This window comes from Myripristis murdjan, chromosome 12 (assembly GCF_902150065.1).
Source record: "Myripristis murdjan chromosome 12, fMyrMur1.1, whole genome shotgun sequence".
NCBI classification, from domain to species: Eukaryota; Metazoa; Chordata; class Actinopteri; order Holocentriformes; family Holocentridae; genus Myripristis; species Myripristis murdjan.
Genome location: NC_043991.1, coordinates 26,793,750 through 26,814,446, shown reverse-complemented (window position 1 = coordinate 26,814,446; position 20,697 = coordinate 26,793,750). Strand labels below are relative to the sequence as shown.

Genomic DNA, 20,697 nt, shown 5'->3' with positions numbered 1-20,697 from the left:
ACAGGAAGATGGATCCTAATCGACCAAACTAAACTTGACAAGAGTCTGCACTGAGGCAATGCCATCACAGTGCCATTTGCTTTTCTTTAGTCATGAGGCCTTGGGGGCAAAAGCATTTCACAGGCTGTACATGTATAACCCACGTGACAATAGAACATGTTGAATGTACACTCATTATGTATTCTAGTTTTGTAAACTCTGTTCAGTCATTCATATCAAAGACCTCATTAAGTAATGTATGAGATTCCTTCTCTCATTCCTGGCTCCATAATCTCTTGTCGTGAGGCTTAGTGTTGTTTTGATCTCTCTGTTGGGTAACTAAAGCCCTTGGGACAACTGCCTTCGACATTTCGCTCACTGGATGCCTAGAGCTGCTGGGTGACTGGAGCAGAGCTGGAACATGAATGATATCAACCAGGTTTGTGAAAGAACATGACTTTATTATTGTGATCTTTTGAAGGACTGATCAATTTATAATATATGCTTATTACATGGACGTACAGAAGTGCTACAGGCGTGATTTGTTGTTTTTTGCTTGTAAAAAATATGTCTGGTTAGTGGTCAGTGATGCTAAAAATCAGGCAAAATGTCTGCTGCTCAAACATGAATATGAAATAATATGACAATTATTGCTGCTAGTATTATTGACTTTAGAGATAGTTTATGTTAAAATACAGATTTGCATCAATTTGTCAATTATAGTGTAAGTTTATGCAGGACTGGAGAGAAATTATTTAACCATGCATATTTTCAGCTGTTGTGAGGAGTTGTTTTCTTTCTTTGAAACATGAAGAGCTTCACTTAAATTCCAACTGTGGCAGCCGTATAGGCTCCTCACGAGGGGGCACACTTGTTTGACGGCTCTTACTGAAGACATTACTGATGATAACTGTGAATACAAGTTAAGAAATGTTATTAAACATAATCGCATCAGATCTTGACAGGATTCAGACAGAGATAATTCCCTGCAACACATTTACTCATTGATGTATCAGCCAAGCAGAAAATTTTATTTGTCATCAACCCTCCATCACTTTCCATCACAGAGACTGGTCTCAACCAGCATGGGAGCTGTTTATGATTAATTTGATTATTTACTTTATTGTACATTTCTTGTTGTAATCATTGTTGCATAATTAGATTGTTTTACTAGGAAAAAAGTTATTTACAGTGTTAGGTGGTTCATGTAGGTATAGGCATAACCGCAATGTGTTACCGCAATGTTTATCAGCCCATCATCATGGTGCTGAAATTTCAGTGATATGATGAGAGTATATGATGCTTGCCCTTATGACTGCAAAATACAGATTGCAATATTGAACAAATGAACAGTTTAAAGGCTTTTGCTGAGTCATTTAAGTGCACCTCAAGTTATGTAATGGTGTGGGGCCTATTCAGAACAAACTTACAACATAACCGGTGGGGCTTAGGCTCAGAAGACTGAGTGGCACAGCAACATAAGGCACCGAAGAATTAAGTCCCTCTGATCCCTAAAAGCTTTCCTTCACTTTAATGTGCAGGGCTAGCAATCACATGGTAGAACTCACAATAGCGTAGCCAATAACATTAACCGGATGAAAACCAGATAAAACCGGCGGTAATGAACAATGTCCACTGTGTGGAGTTAAGAAATTTTCTGCTGAACAAAAACCTCATTAGGAAATATGATATTATGTTGTTTTAATTAAAAATCTTCATGCACTGTGCACAAGTAATAGACTATTTTTACATTGCTGCATATGTTGTTATTTTTGCTCATCAAATTAATAATTAATGCATTCTGGATTTCTTAGGTTGAAATAAACATTTTTTTTTCCCATGGTGTTATTGTCACAAATGACAGACTCCATGAAAAATGTATACTAGATCATGGAAAATAATCTAAAATAATGTAAAATGTAAGACAATGTGAACACCTTCTCTTTTGTGAGGTACAGTATGTAACATCATTGATGCCTTACTTTTGAGCCAAATAACTTGTGTTGGGCCCTGACAGGTGGACTGTAGCCAGTGTGATGCACCACCTGAAGGCAGTTTGGGAAACACTGCAACCCCACGTCACTCTGTCATACATACACTCAGTGGCCACTTTATCAGCTCCACCTGCTCGGTCTAATGCAATCCAGTCCAACTGTTGTGCCATAAAGTTTCCTTTCCTGCTGCCTATAATGCTCAGGTTTTCTTTTTGTCACAGTAACAGAGGTGGAGCCTGTGTTGTTGGTGCCTACTGTCTTGATGCATACTGGGGCAATGCAAGTAGCAGGAGAATAGGGTTTATGCATTCTGGCCTAAGGATGGTGCTTGAAGAAATATCATGGAACTGTCAAAATGAAAAGGAGTCACTCTGTAGGGAGCATGAACACACTCACCGTGTATCCTGGCAGTTCACCAAGTCTATTCAGTGATACCTCATGTGCAACATTCATGTTTTGGTCTGAGGGTAACACTGGAGGGAAGGGTCATGAGCTCACCAAAATTTAGAGCTGTCATCCTTTGGGGAGCATGAATGTGTTCACCAAATTTCATGGCGATCTGCCCTATAAATTCTGAAAAATTTTGCCTTGGAGGTAAGTATTCAATACATGGACGGATGGACTGATGCCGCCATCAAAAAACACAGGATTGACAATTTTTGATTCATACATGTTTCTTTATGATCTCTATCTGACAGGACGAGGAGGTGCAGAAGCAGATAGCAAGGGAAGTGCGAATGCAGGAGGGAGCCAGCAAGCTACTGGCGGCTTGTTCCCAGAGAGAGCAGGCCTTGGAGGCGTCCAAAAGCCTGGTAACGTGCAGTGCCCGTATTTTGGCCTTGCTCAGCCAACTGCAGAAGATGAGAGAAGCTCAGGTCCTACAGAGGATGGGACGCAGGTCAGTTGGAGTGCAAACATGGATGGATGGGTATGTATGTGGTAGAGAAATGGGGGAAGGAGTCTTTAAAGTGAAAAAATAGGCATATTAAGATGGTTGAATGAGCCTGCTGAATCATGTAGACTTTATGTATATGTCTTAATGAATGGATTGATCATCTGTGCGTAATATTGTAGGTCATCTGAAGTTGTTTCATTTAATGAGAGGCTGCCATGTATGGGTAAAGTCGCCATTTCAGGTTAGTGCTGATTGACTTTTAACACACCCTGAACGTAAAATAACTCCCACATACCCGTGAAAGTACCTGCGTTTGGTTTGCATATCTTCAAACTGCATCATTTGCACTCTACAGATCTGCGTATTCCTCTCATGTGGAAAGACTCAGAGTACTTCAAAAACAAAGGAGGTGAGTCACCTGGAACTCTGAGGGACGTTCTCAAGAGCTCAGATCTATGCGTGATTATTTAAATTCATTAAAGCAAATTAACCAAAAGGTGAAGTGCAGGATTAAATCCTGAGAATAGCATGTAAGGCTTCACAAAGCTTCCAGACTGCATTTTTGAACTCTTCATTCCTTTCGAGTCTGTCGGTAGCCCACGGGGAAGTCTCTGCTAGTTGTTCTGAGATCAAATTTTATGTCAGGCGGGGATCAAGCATTTACTGCCAAGGCCCTAAACTATGGAATGCACTGTCATCTTCTACTCTTTCACTTCTTTTAAGTTCTCGTTTACCCTTGCTCTCTTGTGTTGATCTCTCACTACAATTGCTGTTGCTTGTACTATTATTTTTGATGTATTTTTGTTGTTTTGATAAAGCTCCGTTCTTCCAAAAGATGCTGTACACAGAGAGGTGTTAGAGGGGGGTTGCAGTGCATAAACCCCTCATTACCAAGACAAATAGATAGATAGATAGATAGATAGATAGATAGATAGATAGATAGATAGATAGATAGATAGATAGATAGATTTCATTGATCCCAACCAGGGAAATTCTGGTGTTCCAGCAGCAACAGTAGAAACATATAATAAAGTTAAATAAAATAGAATAAAGGCTAAATATTTACAATAAAGACTACAAAGACTAAAAACTAAAAATATACAAAAAGGGCTAACCTAAGAAAAAGAGATATGAGATGTGAATTTTAGATGTGGATTTTAGAGTTCAGAGGTGCAGAAACCATAGGCTGGTCAACAGAGATGTGGGAAAACATGATGTGGTCAGGTGAGTCATCCTTCACCATATTCTGGACATCAAGCCGGCGAGTGCATGTGTGGCATGTTCACCAAGAGAAAGCTACAGGCCTGAATGCCTGACCCCTACAGTGAGGGGGTCCACAGGCTCTGTTCTGCTGTGGGGGCATTTTCCTGCCATGGTTTGGGTCTACATGCCCCCTCAGAGGGAAGTCTCACTGCAAATCAGAACAAAGTTACTCTGAATGATCACCTTTATCCTTTATGATGAAACGTTTCTGTCCTGATGGGAGTGGTCTCCTCCAGAATGACAACACTCCCATCCATGTGTTGCTTTTTCTCTACAACTGCTGTCTTTCTACCAGAGCTACATCGCTGTGCGGTCTTCTGCCTGGTCCAGTGTGGTACAGAGATCTATGACACAGATCTGGTGATGGTAGACAGGACGCTGACTGACATCTGTTTTGAGGAAACCATCTTGTTGTAGGTCACCGGCTTTGACAGTTCTTTGTCGGTTCTTCCTGTCATCTGCCTTTATTTTGAAGGCATTCTGATGGCTCTCATTTTATACCTGAACCAATGTATGCCTTGGTGTGACTGTGTCTGTGTGTGCTCATGTATCTGTGAGCAGTAACGAGGTGGGTCCAGGGTTTCAGCTGCGTGTGGAGCTGTACAGTAGCTGTGTGCCTGAGGACTTCTCCCTTGGGGCTCCAGCACCCAGGAGACTGAGCCGTCTGGGTGGCTCTCTGGGGTGCACCACTAGGAAAAAGACCCGTGCTGCCCTCAAGTCTGCAGCTGGTTGTAGGACCTTTTCCAGCAGAGGGGGAGCAAGAGGAGATGCAGGAGGCAGGGATTCATCATCGCCTTCATTGCCCGGTGTGACTCGACTGTGAGTTTAAGCGCAAACAGAAAAAGGAGACATAATTTAGGCTACAGTATCAACCAGGTAAACCACCTTTGTCCTATACTTTTCGTCTGAAGGGGGCCTAAGTATCACCTGTTGGCTCACACCACACTGAGAATAGACCACGTCCAGGACAGCTTCAAGACACATGACTTGTCACTAGCGGCTGCAGGTGAGTGACACATCTCTGATCTGATCTGCTCTCCTCTGCGTTTCTTTCCTGCCCTCCAACTAGAAATTAATTGTTGACTTCTTTTCTCCAGAGGATAGTCCATTCTGGTTGCCTCTCTATGGCAACATGTGCTGTCGCTTGGTTGCTCAGCCCCTCTGCATGGTTCAACAAATTATTACTGGCAAACTAATGGTTAAGGTGACGTCATTTTCTTCATTATACACATTACCCAGTCTCCTGACAAACTGGAGTTATAAGGAAACACTCATTGTTCCTATTAATTCTTCCCCGCCTGTTCTCATTCAGCTTGGAGAGGACCTTAATTGCTGGGACAATGCCTACGGTGTCCTCAGAGGGACAAGCCTCTTCTGCTATCACAGTCAAGACGACTTTGAGTCTGACAAACAGCCATTATTAACGATCCCCATCAACAAGGTTAGTTCAGCAAGTGCCAAGTAATTCATGCAGTGTTGAATGTTTATGTTTGTAATGTATATATTTGACTTGATTTGACTTGACTGTAAATAGTCTCTTGCCTTGATTCTGTGCCCTGAAGGCATATATTTTTTTAATATATTGTCACACCTTTAATTTGCATTTGTTTTATTTATTTTTTTATCTCGATGTATCTCGTATTCTTGGCCTTCCTCCCGGTCAAAGCATTTCATATGATTATACTTGGTATAACCGGAGTGACAATGAAACATCTTCAGTCGGTAATTGCTGATGTCAGTGGTGCCTGCACTGATGCGCTCTGGCCACTAGAGGGCACAGGCAAAGTTTCCCGCACAGGCAATCCTGTGCAGCAAGCCCTCAGTATTGCATTCATAAAGTATATGATGTACTCTATCATGAAAAAACTTTTAATTCCAAAGTTCAAAATTTGCCTATTTCCATTTGACGTGTTTATTGGCCATGTAATACTGCAGACTTTGTGTACTTTTATTGAAATGGTGGTAATTAATAACTTTGAAGTTGATTAACTGAGTTGTTGATGAGAGGGTCGATCAGACTGGGCAGCCAAGTGTGACTTTTGAAAATTTGAGTTTAGTGGAGCAAAAAAGACAAGTACTTCGAGCAACTCTAGGCTTAACATATCAGATTTGTAGTTGCATCAGCTGATGTGGTGAGGTCTAACGTGTGTGTGTGTGTATGTGTGTGTGTGTTGTTCCTGCTCTGCTAGGACACCCTCATCTGTTTGTCAGAGAGAGAGCCCCTCCAGGCCCAGAGTATACACATCAGTACACAGTGCCTGGGGGAAGATGCAACGTACACACTGACCACACACACTCCTGATGACACACAGCGATGGATGGAGGCCTTCTGGCAGCACTTCTATGACATGAGTAAGCTGCTGGACAGGATGAAGCAAATATTTAATTCTATCACCGAGGTCAGCTCCAGATAACTTGCTTTAAAGAGTTAGTGGCAAAGCTTTTAGTGAGCTACGGGCGCAATTCAACCTGAGGCTAAAGAATTAAAACACATGACTACATGACTGAGACGCTGATTATCGGCAGCACTGAAAAAAATGTTTTCATTTGGGTAAGGATTGCTTATATGTCCCCTAATCATAACCTGGATTACTAACACTTTTGTTGGTTCAACACCAATTTCACTGTAGTGCTCCTATTCTGAAATGCACTCCTATGTTGGCAATTCAAGTCTTACAATGTGAGGCTGTATGAATGCACGTATAATTTACTCTTTAGAAAATCCACAATTTTATGATTTCATTCACACAATGGCAAAAAAGACACCGCTCACCCAGTTCAATTCAATGATTGAGTGCCTTGAAGCTGGCCTGTGGCCGAAAGCTTGACAGTTAGCATAGCTATGAGTGTGTGGATGCTTGTCATTTTTCTTGTGCTAATACCCACAGTGAAATCATGACTCACAGTGACTCATACACCATGCCAGACATTAGACTTATTGTAGAAGGTGAGAATAGGAAGTAAACAATTTGTTCGTGGAAAAAATTTCCACACATCTCTATGGCTAATTAGTAACAGCACACGTTAGTGTTGCTGTTCAGCACATGGGCTCAGATGTTGTTAACATAAGCTGAGCTGAAAACAGATGCTTGCTGTCCTGTACCGCTCACACAAGTGTTTTTTTGTTTGTCAGAGCAGAGTAGCCTCGCTCTACATATCCACTGAGCAGCAGCTATCAGTTTGCTACCATGAATAAATTGAGACGAAGCAAAACTATCTGTGTCAGAGGAACGATACGCAAAATAAAAGTAGGGGAGACTGGGGTAAGTTGAGCCAAAGGGTAAGTTGAGCCACCCCCTGTTGCTAGGAAACAGTAAAAAACATTGATCATTTGACCAAATATTTAGGAGGAAGGCATCATTTCATGGAGTCTGTGAAGGTAAGAACCACATGGGTAAAGTGGTTAGACATTTATTTCCAAAAAAACATTTTTTACTCTTGAAAGTGAATTCAGTCTATCATCAGTTTCATGAGAATTGTGTTAAAAATACACTACACAAATACACAAAATACACTTAATAAGTCTATTTTGGCTGTAGCCTAAATGTCTTAAATATTAAATAAATATGAAATATTAAATGAATGAATGAATGAATAAAAAATAAATAAATTATTTAATTAATTAATTAAAAAATAAAAATAAAATAAATATTAATTACATATTAAGTGTATGAGGTAAGTGTATTTTGGTTCAATGTTCAAATGTGTTATGTTCATATGTTCATAACTGACCTTACTGTCAGCAAGGACACCAAGAAACTAGTGTTCTAGTGTTTTCTTTCCAAAAACACAGCTGTTAATGTTCTCTTCCCAAGAGCACTTTAAGGCATGTTAAAAAAGGTGTTTATTGTACCTGTTGAATTGTGTTTAATACATAAAAATACACAAGAATGTGAAGAAGTGACTGTTATTTAGGGAGGGAGAAGGTGAGGGAGGGGTGGGATGGAGGTGTGGAGGTAGGTGGGGGGGGAGTAGGGATATGGCTCAACTTATCCCACTCCTATGCTCAACTTACCCCATACACGGGGTAAGTTGTGCCACGAGACCACTTTTTTTGGACATGCTATATTATGGAAACAGTTATGTTTACACTCATTCTGTTTGTTTGAAGAGATGCACAACATCCTGAAATATATGCAGATATATTAGTTAGTGACAAAACTATGATTGCCTTGATGTAGTGATCCTAAATATGAAAAATGGCTCATCTTACCCCAGTCTCCCCTATCCCTTTAAAAGTTATTTCAATGTTTTAACAATGAAATGGAACTCAAGTGCAGTGTTTGATTTAGGTAACTATCATCAGTGCTGCAATGAATACAATGTTAGCTGCTTAATATGAGCAGATTTCATTGTTCCATCTTCCCATTTGTTTAAAGTTGTAAATTAATCTCTCCCGGAGAGCAGTTCTAAGCTGTGATGTCAAATTTACCTCAATGACCCCCAGGCCTGCCTCCAAAACAAAAGGATTTATGGTGTGTCTGAAATTATTGAGGGTGTGCTAATAGCTACAATGGGGGCCGGCAACAGCAATGAAAAATCGTGGAGGTGTTCGGGGTCTCGAGCATGGCCAGCGATGAACAGATTTAGGATACAGCTGGAAAACAGTTGTAAACAATAGTAAGTGAATACAGCAACAGTTTTTGCTTTATGAATCAGTGGTAATTAGTCTGGCCTCTCCATGCAGCCACGCACATACAGGCTTCATAACAAATGGGTCTGGATTTATTCTAAATAGGCCATTTTTATTTAGCCTAACAACACATATTCTAATATAACCAATACACATCTAATCCCATCATCTGCAGACGCTGCATTTATAAAATAGTTAGACTGTTTTATGGGGTCAACACTGTTCCATAAATCAAAAACTGACTATAAAAAAACAAGGATTAGCCTATTGCATGGTAAACAAAGAAAACAAGTATGACGTGGTGCAGTAGACTGGGACAACTAAAAAAAAGGACTCTCTTACTTGTAACCCGGTTTCTTTGTGACCAACAGAATGTCAAAGAGGCGTCAGAATCAATTGTAATAACAATTTAAAACAGGTTCTTTGGTCTATACCCCTATAATTAATGTCTTATCTAAAATATGTGTTGGCCTAAACCAAAGCAAAGCCATAGTGTACCCTTCGACTGTGCCAACAACAGCAGGATGGCATGAATTAAAAATACACAAAGAGTCCAAGCTCTCCACAACGGCAGATATGTGGATCAGATTTATTATGCATATTTCAGATATTTCCGTCTGGCAGAGGAGGGCCATTCAGGGAACAGGTGAAAACCACTCTGCGTCAAGCCAGACAGAATCAAAAAACACATCACAGTTCCGGATCATGTTTGACGAAATGAAACCCTCACCGAAATTTCCTTAATCATATCACAGTGTCATTTACCGGTATCATGTGTGATATCACCCCTAACCCTCATGAGAAGCCCTCTGTGCGATAGGACGTGCTGGAAACTGGGTCTATCAGTGTTTACCGATCTCCGGGTGCGCTTTAACTGGTGATAAGGACTTAAAGACATATGGACATGAAGAAGTTTATTGTCATTGTGGTTACACAATGAAATTCAGTTGACACTCTCAGCAGCAATTAAAAACAAGTCAACACAAGACAAGACAGGATAACAAAACAAGACAGACAGGATAAAAAAAAACAAAAAAAAAACAGACAAGACAGGATAAAAACAGGTTATCAATCAATCATGCCTAAAATTGTAAAAAAAAAAAAAAAAAATACTATAAATAATAAATAAGGCAGCATTAGTGATATGCATGTGGTTGAGGCACGGGCCAATATGAAAGGCATGTCTTGTCTGTGTTCTCATGTCAACTGAGGGTGCGTGCAAAATATTACAATGAGGGTGCAACGTGTGCTTTTGCACCCTTGTAGGACCGGGCTATGTTTGTAACAGATGGACTCATCATTTAGCTCATTATACCAATGAATTTCGATAGATTTGATGTTAACACTTTAAAACAGAGCTGCGAGTGACATCAGCAGTGTGGCTGCAGAATGAAGTGAAGCAGGGAGGAGGAAAAGATTGGTGGAAGGGGAGATTTGGCCTGCTAGAAGTATGTCTGCCCCTATTAAAAAAAAAAAAAAAAAAAAAGTGATGCAGTGACGCCGGAGAATATCCTGACTGTTGATCTTCACGGGGCGGGTGTGCTGGATGTGGGGCTGCAGAACTTTGTCTCCAGCATGTCTACGTGAGTTGGCTCTGTGTGAGCCCGGTGCAAATTCATACGTGTGATAAGAAAACTTTAGCCTAATTCATTATCATTATCTCATCTGCTCAGAAAAACAGCTGAGGTGCGTTTTGGAACTTTACAAGCGGCCAGTCGCCTGGCCCCGGTCTTTACCTTGGAAGGGGACAGAGAGGGAGTTTGTTTACCTCTGTGAGTTGATTATAATAAAGCCCATTTTTTGTAAACTCACTGGAGGACTGTTGCCAATACTGGAAAGGCAACATACTCTCACGACAGCTGGCGTTTTGACAGCAGTGAAACGGTACATATCATTTTGTAAAAAGAATGTCTCTGGGAAGGAATTAGCGTAAGATAACAATCGTGTCTGATGTCTGCTATATGCTCTGAGAATCTATAAGAGTTCGGTTAATTATAGTGCTTCAGCTGCGCTAGGAAACATGACTAAAATGTAACTGAGCTCTGGTTAGTTCCTCTCATGTTTTTCTTAATATAGATTATCTATCTATCAATCTGTCTGTCTTTGCATCTGATGCCTGAGATAAACTACAGTTAGAAGTGTCACTGTAATTGCAGGGTTGGGGACTCCAGGGATGCTGCAATCAAATTATCATCATGAAAGTATTTAACTTATAGCCGGCGTCATCTATGTGTGTTAAGTGCTCTGCTACTGATACTGGAATGTGGATCGTGGTTTGTTGGAAATTTGGAAGTTAATAGGCACATAGTGTTTGTGGTTACAAGTGTGGCAAGCACAGGTGTACTGAGTCAACTTGCCATTACTATAATTCTTAGTCTAATTATACGTAGATTGTGCAGTTTGGAATGGGAATACATGCCACTTTGTTTACTAATGTTAAAGGTGAGGCTAAAGAAGGATAAAACCCATCACACCAAAAGTAATAACCCGCTGAATTAAATCACCTGTTATGATGTCAAATGTTCGCAAAAACACAAACAATGGAGGGAAATACTCTTATATTATGGGTTATGATGGAGTAAAAGACCTGTCCTGAACTCCTGAGGCATTTCTGAGTTGCATTCAACGTTTCGTACCACATCATGACAAGGTGCAGGTGCCCTCCTCTTTCAAACGGCACAGTCTGCCTTTCATATGTCAAAACCGTATTCACTCGTGCTCCATAGCACCGGCACTTTGTAAACAGGACCTCTTTTTTTTCACCCTACAAGGTTGACTTATAATCTCCACCAAATTTGAAGTGCAGCATATTTGAACTGCCATCATCATGTCTTTATTGCTTGCAACTGTTTGGCAGCGATGCGTAAAGGAAGTTGTTTACAAGGAGGGGAGAAATCAGTCAGAAAACATGTTCCTGCATCAAGTATGTAGATCATTTGTTAGCACTGGCAGGCGTGAGGTGTCTTCCTTCTAATTCAAATAAACTTGAAATAAAACTAAAAACTATAGTTTTTAAATGTTTGCTCACATGCCCGGTGTACTTTGACTGCACTGACTTGTCTGTGTTTCTAGGCATTAGCATCCAGCATTCAGACAGCTCTTAAATCTTAATACTGAAAGAACAGAAGAGTTAAAAATTAAAATGTGGAAGCAATAGGTCTCAGTGGTAGATCAGAACTGGTTTTGATATTATTTTTAATTGAAGCAAATTATTTCTACGTATATGAAAAAAGAACTGGCTGCATATTTATTTAGATTATTACAAAGATTAAAGGAGATGAAACAATGGGATTATTTTACAGTGTAATAATTATGATGCAATTTCTATACAGAGGCAGGTGTGCCTCAGGAAGCCTATCACCGTAAAATTGCATCGCTATCCTTTAATGACATTAGGTTGTGTATTGGGTGTATTGGGTGTCACGTTGTCGCTTGGTACTTGTTTTTCACGCTTTCAATGTTGTGCCACTCCTTTTGCATGTGGTTATTGCTGAGGGTGTGTTTGTTTCATGCCAACTGTAGGGATCACGGCCAAAACACACAACGCTAATTCGATATATTCCCATGATAGCAATGCTTATTTTGAATGAATGTGTAATCTGTAATCCTTTCCCTTCAAACAATAATCTCAAAAACATGCAATAATTATTATGAATATCAGGTTGCTTGAATTGCCTATACATGGAATGGTGCCTACAGAGAATTTAGTTCTACATATTTCTGTAGTACTGTATATACACATTTGGCCTGTATGGTACAATATGTGGCCTCAGAGAAGTTTGGATTTATTACATGTTGTAAGCCTTTTAGCAAAACAACATAATGACTACTTAATTGCGGGTAAACAATAGCTGTTTGTAAATGCTTTGCTGACAGTTGCTCATACATCAATATGGGAAATGCATCCAGTATAGGAATTGACAATATACATTTGAGCAATACTCACTGAATACTAGCCTACTCATTTCTCTATTTCCCTGCAGGCCAGTGGAAGCACTGTTGTGATGACCTCATGAAAATTGAAATGCCGTGCCGCAGGAAATCCATCACAGTGAAGCAGGGATCACTATACCATGAAATAGGTAATGAAAGAGAAGCAACCTGACACTCGCGGCATACAGTCACTTTCCCAGTGATGGAGATGTCAGCCACACTGACTGCAAATCCATATTTGTATTTGCATCTGTTGCAATGCCATGTATGACCCACTTATATGAAAAGTGGGCGTCCCTTCGTGCTAAGCATTCTTACAAAAGAATGAGATATGAAGCCCTGTGCCTCGGTTGCCCAAGCTTTGTCCTCTTCTTAAGGAAATTAGAATGAAGCCTGGTCTGAAGGTGGACAAACCTGTTTCAGAGTAAATGGAAAAATTCAAAGGAGATAAATAATACCATCCAACAGTGACCTGAGACAACAGTAAAGACACTGTTCTGTGAATAGACAGATTATCTCAGACACCTGCCTGGCAAAAATGTCTGTCATGCTGATAAGACCTATACAGCTCCGCTCGGCAATATGCTCCTGGGCACCTAAGGGGAACAGAAAAATACTAGCACTCCACATGTGGGTGTGCTATGTGTCGTGCATACAAAATGTGCTGTTTACAGAGTATTCAGAGTATTCAAGAAGGGTAGGTGGAAAATGATGAAGGAAGAAATTGTTTGATGGTAAGGTTTCAAAAGTGCTAAAGCATGGTAACAGATGAGCCAGGTAACCATAGGAAATGTCTTCCCCTGTCACCTGAATTGACTTATTAAGGAAATACAGGACAAAACTCCCCTTGTAAAACCTGAATGGCGTTACCTGGGAAAGACTTTCTTATCAGATATTTGAGGCCACTGTGATCCAGGAGAATCATTAATTCAATTCACTTCAATTCAAGTCAATTCATTAAATTTTATTGATTCCCGGGGGACAATTGAGATGGCAGACATGGGATGTGAATCATTGCGTATGTGGTTCAGCCTTGCAAATGGAATTTGAATTTGATGTCTGACTCTTCTCCCCTTTTATCCCTTGTTCTTCACACATTTGCTCCTGCTTAGTAACACCCTCCTCTCCTAATGAGGCCGATCCTATGATCCAGGATTTGCCAACTGAGATCCGTACTTTACTGTCTTCCTACTACAATGAAAGGTAGGTTACCTGCCACAGCAGATGCACGTTATTCCTGTAAGCAGAAATATGCAGCATACTCACATGTTCACCCTGAGCTGTCCACATAATGTCATGTCACTGCCAGTATCATGCACTTTTTTTTTTTTTTTGATGGAGTAAGAGCACAGTCCTCACTATGTGTCAGAGCTACTGGTGCTGATAATCCTATCCTGCCATTGGCCTTCATTCAAACATGCCAGTAATCATTTAATAGGTGTGTAAGTGCCCAAATGTTGCTTTAATACAAATTAGGAATCTTCAGTGACTTGTAAATTAATTTGTTTTTAAAACAAACATGTCTCAGTCACCTGACTGAGGTTGGGCCTGCCAGACATACCAAAAGTGCCGACTTGCCACATGCATGGATCACCTCTACTTATTTTATTGTCAATACGGTGGGGAACCAAAACATGAACAATACAGTATGCACTTTTTTTTTTTAATTTTTTTTTAGTAAGGATGCACAATTTCTAGTGTACTCCCTACAGCACAAAAGAGAATTCAGTAGTATGCAAGCTTTTTTTTTTTTTTTTTTTTAATTTTGATTTCAAAAGTGTGTGCTGCTTAGTGAAATCCATCCAGTGCAAACACTGTCAGTCACCCATACCCCCCCCCCCCCACCCCCCCCACCCACACACACACACACACACTACCGTATATAGTATGATGAATTTTTGACCCCTCAGGCCAGAAGATGGATTACAGAAGTCAGCGGAGTTGTAACGTGGTTCGAGGGCCATCACAGATAATCATGACAAATAGCTCTGACTTAGCGACATTAATCTCCTGTTGCATAATTTATGTCATTGACTTCTGTGTTTGGTAAATACCTGAAGTTACAACCTTAAGTCAGCCCATGATCCATGGTGGGCGGGGGGCAAATGCTACAGATATTGTTGGTGAGCCTCAAGGTTTGTTTTCAGAGCAAGGCCAAGATTGGTCAAATGATGCTCTGAGGAACAGGTTCTGCAAGAGACGTTGATACCTGATATATGAAGTAACAGCTAAGTTGATGACTGACTTCAGTTTCACAATGACTGGCTTTGTGTTGCTTTGTGTGCTCAGGATGTGTTTGGGGCACTGTTGAACAGTTTTCCTCCATAACTCTGACATTTGTAAAGCATATGTGACAACAGGTTCACACAAAGGACTTACATATAGCCACTCGCAGCTTATCATCAGTAGAATCCAAGCAGACATAGAGCTTTAATTTCACATATTTGCCAATTTGTTGCCAGAAGGATATGCAAAGTTGCTACATGAAGCCACAAAACAGTGAAGTTGGCAACCATGGAAAACCACACAAAAGTCATAGGTGCCTGCCAAGACATGCACATGGGTTCTGACTGGGTGAGCAGACATTCCTGTTTACTGGGGACATTTCCCTGATTTGATGCTTTGTAAATGAGGGTATAGCTGATTGATGTGATTGATTTAATTTGCTGATTGATTTAATTTTCACACCAGTCAGCCAAAAGATACAACAAGGCCAAACAGAAATGGGACTGTGATGACACTCCAACATTAGAACGGCAATGCAAAGACAATGTTAATTTTAGAAGAATACTATTCCAGTAGTACAGAATGAAATGACATACAGGTCACACGTTCACACTTTCAAAGCTTTTATTAAAAAAAGAAAGATCAAGAAAGACAAATAAAGTAATAAAATGACAGCTAAATTAAACTTAATTGAAATGAAATAATGTATCATTATTAATATTAGTATTATTGTTATTAATGTAAAACAGAATCAGTGCATTTTAGTAGTTGGTTGTTTTTTGCATTATTAATTAGTTTAAGGGATTTTGTTGAATTGTTAACCTCTGTAAGCAAATCTCCAACCCAAGAATTAAGGCTAAAAATTTGCTGTTATGTATGAAATATTTATTGATAATAATCAAAAAAATGTGTCACATATTCTGTAGCCTTGTCTATACAGCTAAAGTAACAAATAATCTTTAAGAGAAAATGTAACAGTGTTGTTCAGCAACTGCTGTATTTAACTCATTTCAAAGAGCATGTGCCTGTTGACAATCAAAAAACAGGTGTGGCAGACTTTCCTCAACCACAAAGTGCATTTTCTAGTTAGATAAAGTATTCACTGACCAAGGCCGCAGAAGAGTTTGAATGTAAATATACACTATTTGGACAAAAGAATTGGGCCACCTACATATTACACATGCAGGAGCTTTTCTGGCCTCCCATTCTTAATCCATAGACATTAATATGGAGTTTGTCCCCCTTTGCTGCTAGAACAGCTTCCTCTCTTCTGGGAAGGCTTTCTACAAGATTTTGGAGTGTGTCTGTGAGAACTTTTGCCCGTTCATCCAGAAGAGCATTTGAGGTCAGACACTGATGCCATGCCTTTATGGAGCTTCTTTCTGCACTGGGCACATAGCTGCTCGGCCATGGAAACCCATGCCATGAAGCTCCTGGCACACAGTTTTTGTTCTGATGTTAATGCCAGAGGAGGTTTGGAGCTCTGCAGTTACTGAGTCAGCAGAACCTTGGCTACTTTTACGCACTATGAGCCTCAGCCCTCGGCGACCCCACTCTGTAACTTTACGAGTTGCTGTGGTTCCTAAATGCTTTGCAATAATACCACTTACAGCTAATGGTGGAATATCTAGGAGGTAAGAAATTTCACCAACTGACTTGTTGCAACGGTGGCATCCTATTACATTACTATTACAGCATGATGCTGGAATTCAGTGAGCTCTTTAGAACGAGCCATTCTTTCACAAATGTTGGTAAAGGCAGACTGCATGGCTAGCTTCTTGATTTTATACACCTGTGACAACGGTACTGATTGAAACACCTGAATTCATGATTAAGGTGGGTGGCCCAATGCTTTTGTCCATACAGCATATAATATGTAAATATCTTGTGTTCAAGTTAATCCAACATGTAACCATATTATATAAATATTACACCAATGATTTAAACTCCACCCAATGAATGCATTACCTGATATTGCATTTGCTGTTTGTAACTAAAAAAAATCAAGAACATTTCTGAGCAGGTGGAATGGTAGCTGTTAAATGCCATGCATCTTCCTGCTTTACTATCCCTGCGAATGAATGTGGATTGGCAGGAGTTGTGGTTTTTGGTAGGTTATTTATATCCTTGTTCCCTTTGCCTTTCAAATAATGTTTGTGTCTTCAGGTAAGTGATGAGGCCATCATATCCTCATACCAAAAATCATGTGCACCATCAGGTCAAATCAAATTTATTTATAAAGCACATTTAAAATCAACTAGTTTTGACTAAAGTGCTGCATAATCAAATCAAATCAAATCAAATCAAATCAAATCAAATCAAATAAAAATAAATAGTTAAAGCAGAAAAGCAGTATAGAAAAGATAACATCACTATCACAAAACCATACACAAAGAATTAAAGGAACAGGTTTAAAATACAAAAAGAAAAAAAAGATAAGGCCTGTGACAACATGTTTATCTTAAGTTAAGCCTTAAAAATGTCAGTGTAGGAGAGATAAGGTCTCTCTTCCTGGTGCCAGTTACGAGTCTAGCTGCAGCATTCTGCACCAGCTGCAGGCGACACAGGGATGACTAATTCCAAAATATAAAGCACTTTATTAATCCAACTGACAAACAGAAATTAAGACATGAGCAACTACCATCAGAGCATGAAATGAGAGGAATGATTTAAGTTTAGCAATATTTCTGAGCCAGAAGAAGCACTCTTTTACTTTTATTTGTCAAATTTTAAGGCTGCATCAAAAATGACACTGCCTTTTAGTATGGGCATGGAGGTTAGCTGCCAGAGGTCCTCAGTGATTAGCTATACCCCCCAGATGGAGACTAAATATGACCACTTTTAAATGAAGACACTTTTGTGCCATCCAACATTTCACATCCTGGGGGCAGTTAGGGAGGGACCTAACTGCATAATAATAATAATGATAATAATAATAATCATTATTATTATTTTTACCAAGTTCCAATGGAAAGTATAGCTGAGTATCATCGGCATAGTATTGGTAGGAGATGTTGTGCTTTTGGAACATAAAGCCTAAAGCATGTACAAGGTTAATAATAAGGGCCCTAAAATGGAGCTTTGAGGTACTCCACAGGTGATGAGAGCAGACGAGCAAGGTTTCCAGTTTTGACAGAGAAAGATCTATCCATGGTGTAGGAGAATTAGAGCTGACTCTGTACTGTGACATGCCTTGATATTGGACTGAAATTTCTTCATAATATTATTATTTTCAAAAAAAAAAAAAAAAAAAAGAAAAAAGAAAAAAGAAAAAGAAAAAAAAAAGACAAAAGCTATCCAAAGTCATGTTCTCCACGACTTTGGATGAAGATGGCAACTTCAAATTGGGTCAGAAATTATTTAGTACGCTTATGTCAAGATTAGGCTTTTTAGTAATGTGTTGTACTACCATATGTTTAAAGCAAGAAGGTACAGTTCTGTTGACTGTGTAGGATGAGTAAAATTGTAGTATTGTAGTGATTGCACTGAAACTGTAATTGAGTGGATAGTAACTGAATAGTCAGTCCATTTTCCACAAGCTAAAGGCCATCCAAATATAAATGAGCTTGCAGCAGTTGTTGACAGCACATCTAACTTTATTTAAATAGCACTTTTTAATAATAAAACTCTGACAATGCCAAAGCTTAATAAAATGGAAATATGAGAGAAAATAAGCATTAAAAATAAAGGATGAAGTAGCAAAAGCTTGAGTGTGGACACTGGAAAGGTCAGCAGGGCGCTGCCCTGCAGCACCCAGCAGCATCTCAGGCTCATATGAGATCAAAAGTTTGGAAAGATGACTAGGAACCAGGTGTGACTGTGCAATCACACCATTTACAGCCCACCAACGGGTTTTGAAAAAGCAGAAATTAAATTTTTTGGCATTTACATAGAAATAACTTTAAACAAATAGCAACATTAATATTCTTTTAATTTACAATAAGTCAGCAGTTATTTAAGCTGTTAATATTCTTTATATTTTATCCTAAGTTGTGACACACAGTGTAATGGACGGTTTAGAGTGCTACGAACTAATCATTGATACATTTCTGAGATATCACTTTTCAGGTCCACGTGATGAATTAATTATATGGACATTACAAAGATCCGTGCAGCTGTGCATAATGCCAGCTGTTGTGGCTATTTGAGAACCTCGTGTGTGTAACACAATCAGTGAAACTGCACTTTTTATTTCCCCTTTGTTTGCTTGACAGGTGTAAAGACCGGTGGGGCGGACAGCAAATGGATCTAAAAATACCTGGTTGTGTCTTCATACATCTATGGTTAATTGTGGGAGTGGAAAATAAGCTTGTGCACTAAGTGCCAGTAATCCATCGATGACGCATACGCATAACCTTATGTTAATCTAATGAAAAAATAATCTGATGAAAAGAATACTTACGCATATTTCTGGCTTTGAACTTACAAAGTTGTGATCATGAATGTACACAGTTTCACTAGTTTCATGCATCTGGCCCCTGGATTCGGCTTTCTGCTGTGAATGTTCAGGACTGGGGAAAAAAGTATTCAGAGGTGTAGCCCTGAATGCCCAGGCCTGGCAGCAGCCATGCCACAGGACAACACAGCACGTCAATGTTAGGAAATCCCCACTATCTCACTATCATAGCAGCATCACTCATAAACATGCAGTGTGCACGCCAGAGTTTGCTTCTCTGCTCCAATGATGCTGGGTAAAGGCGTGCTACTCTGTCCTGACAGAAGTCTGTGGGTGAAAGTGTAGAAATATACTTGTGTGTCTTGCATGTGAGCGCTTTAAAATACTTAGCGTGTGTGCACTGTAGACAGTAGACTGCCCTCACATTTGAGTTCTGTCTTTTGTGGTCCGTTGACATTACATTAAGAATAACATTATAGAACCAATTTTTGCAGCTTTTGAACCATTACCAGATTTACTTCAAACTTGGCATGTCCATTGCTAGGGAGCCAGGGGAGTGCAGTGTGGAGTTGATCAGTTAAACGGTTGAGGTGATAATCCAGCCACAGACACGCCTACAGACAGAGATTCCTCCATTTATAGTAGAGAAGCCTCGCTGCCAGAATTTTGAAGGCGTTGTACCTGCATGTATTAGCATCTCTGTATCACTGAAATGCAAGTGTGGAAAATGCATGGCTTTTTTAGTATGTGGTTCAAAATTATGGCGTGGGAGAATTTTGGACTATAATTCTCTCTGTGTTTTTTCTTACAGTTATTGATGACCCGGCCACAGTTGTGCTGCCACAGTGAGAAACACCTCTATGCGTCTGTGGTTGTCAAGCTTCATCATGAATATGGAATGAAATATGGTGCTGTTTCATCAGACACCTGAAACACAAGATACCTCCTTATTGCCTCTATAAAGTGCCCACAATGAGTTCAGGAATTCAGAGACAAGTCACTGGATCACTACCCATCAATAGCCAGCATTGCTCAATAGCAGGCCAGTTTTAGGTTTGGCAGTCATCAGCACCAACTTGCAGTACAGCTTTTATCAGTTGTTGTCATCTGCATGATAGTCATGCATGTGAAAATCCAGTTTGGCTTGAGGAAGAAATTCCTCATTGCTCTTTCTTCTATCATGTCCTTAATCTTGAGTCATGGTTCATCTCGAGTGGAAATCTTTTTTTTTTTTTTTCCTTAAATAAATGATTTCTGAACATGTAATCAGCTGAGTGTTAACTTAATAGAAAGTGAAGTACCCTCAACTGTCTATGTACTTTATTTTTTGGTAAATTAAATAGCTAATTGTCAAAAGCTTTAATTTGTTGGAAAATTC

The 20,697-nt window shown here is 39.7% G+C and overlaps 1 protein-coding gene across 1 annotated transcript; it reads left to right on the top strand.

Moving 5' to 3' along the window:
• Positions 1-346: 346 nt before the first annotated feature.
• LOC115368983 (rhotekin-like) lies at positions 347-20,678 on the top strand. Its single transcript, XM_030065461.1, has 13 exons — positions 347-418; positions 2,672-2,871; positions 3,048-3,109; positions 3,224-3,277; positions 4,427-4,544; positions 4,693-4,950; positions 5,043-5,137; positions 5,229-5,335; positions 5,444-5,572; positions 6,321-6,483; positions 12,748-12,846; positions 13,810-13,900; positions 20,131-20,678. Exons 1-13 carry the CDS (start codon positions 401-403, stop codon positions 20,135-20,137), a joined length of 1,401 nt encoding a protein of 466 aa, XP_029921321.1. The 5' UTR covers positions 347-400; the 3' UTR covers positions 20,138-20,678.
• Positions 20,679-20,697: the final 19 nt, after the last annotated feature.

Coding starts and splice junctions, on each gene's coding strand:
- LOC115368983 (XM_030065461.1), top strand. Junction 2,872..3,047: donor CTACAGAGGATGGGACGCAG/GTCAGTTGGAGT, acceptor GTAATATTGTAG/GTCATCTGAAGTTGTTTCAT. Junction 3,278..4,426: donor GTACTTCAAAAACAAAGGAG/GTGAGTCACCTG, acceptor TCTTTCTACCAG/AGCTACATCGCTGTGCGGTC.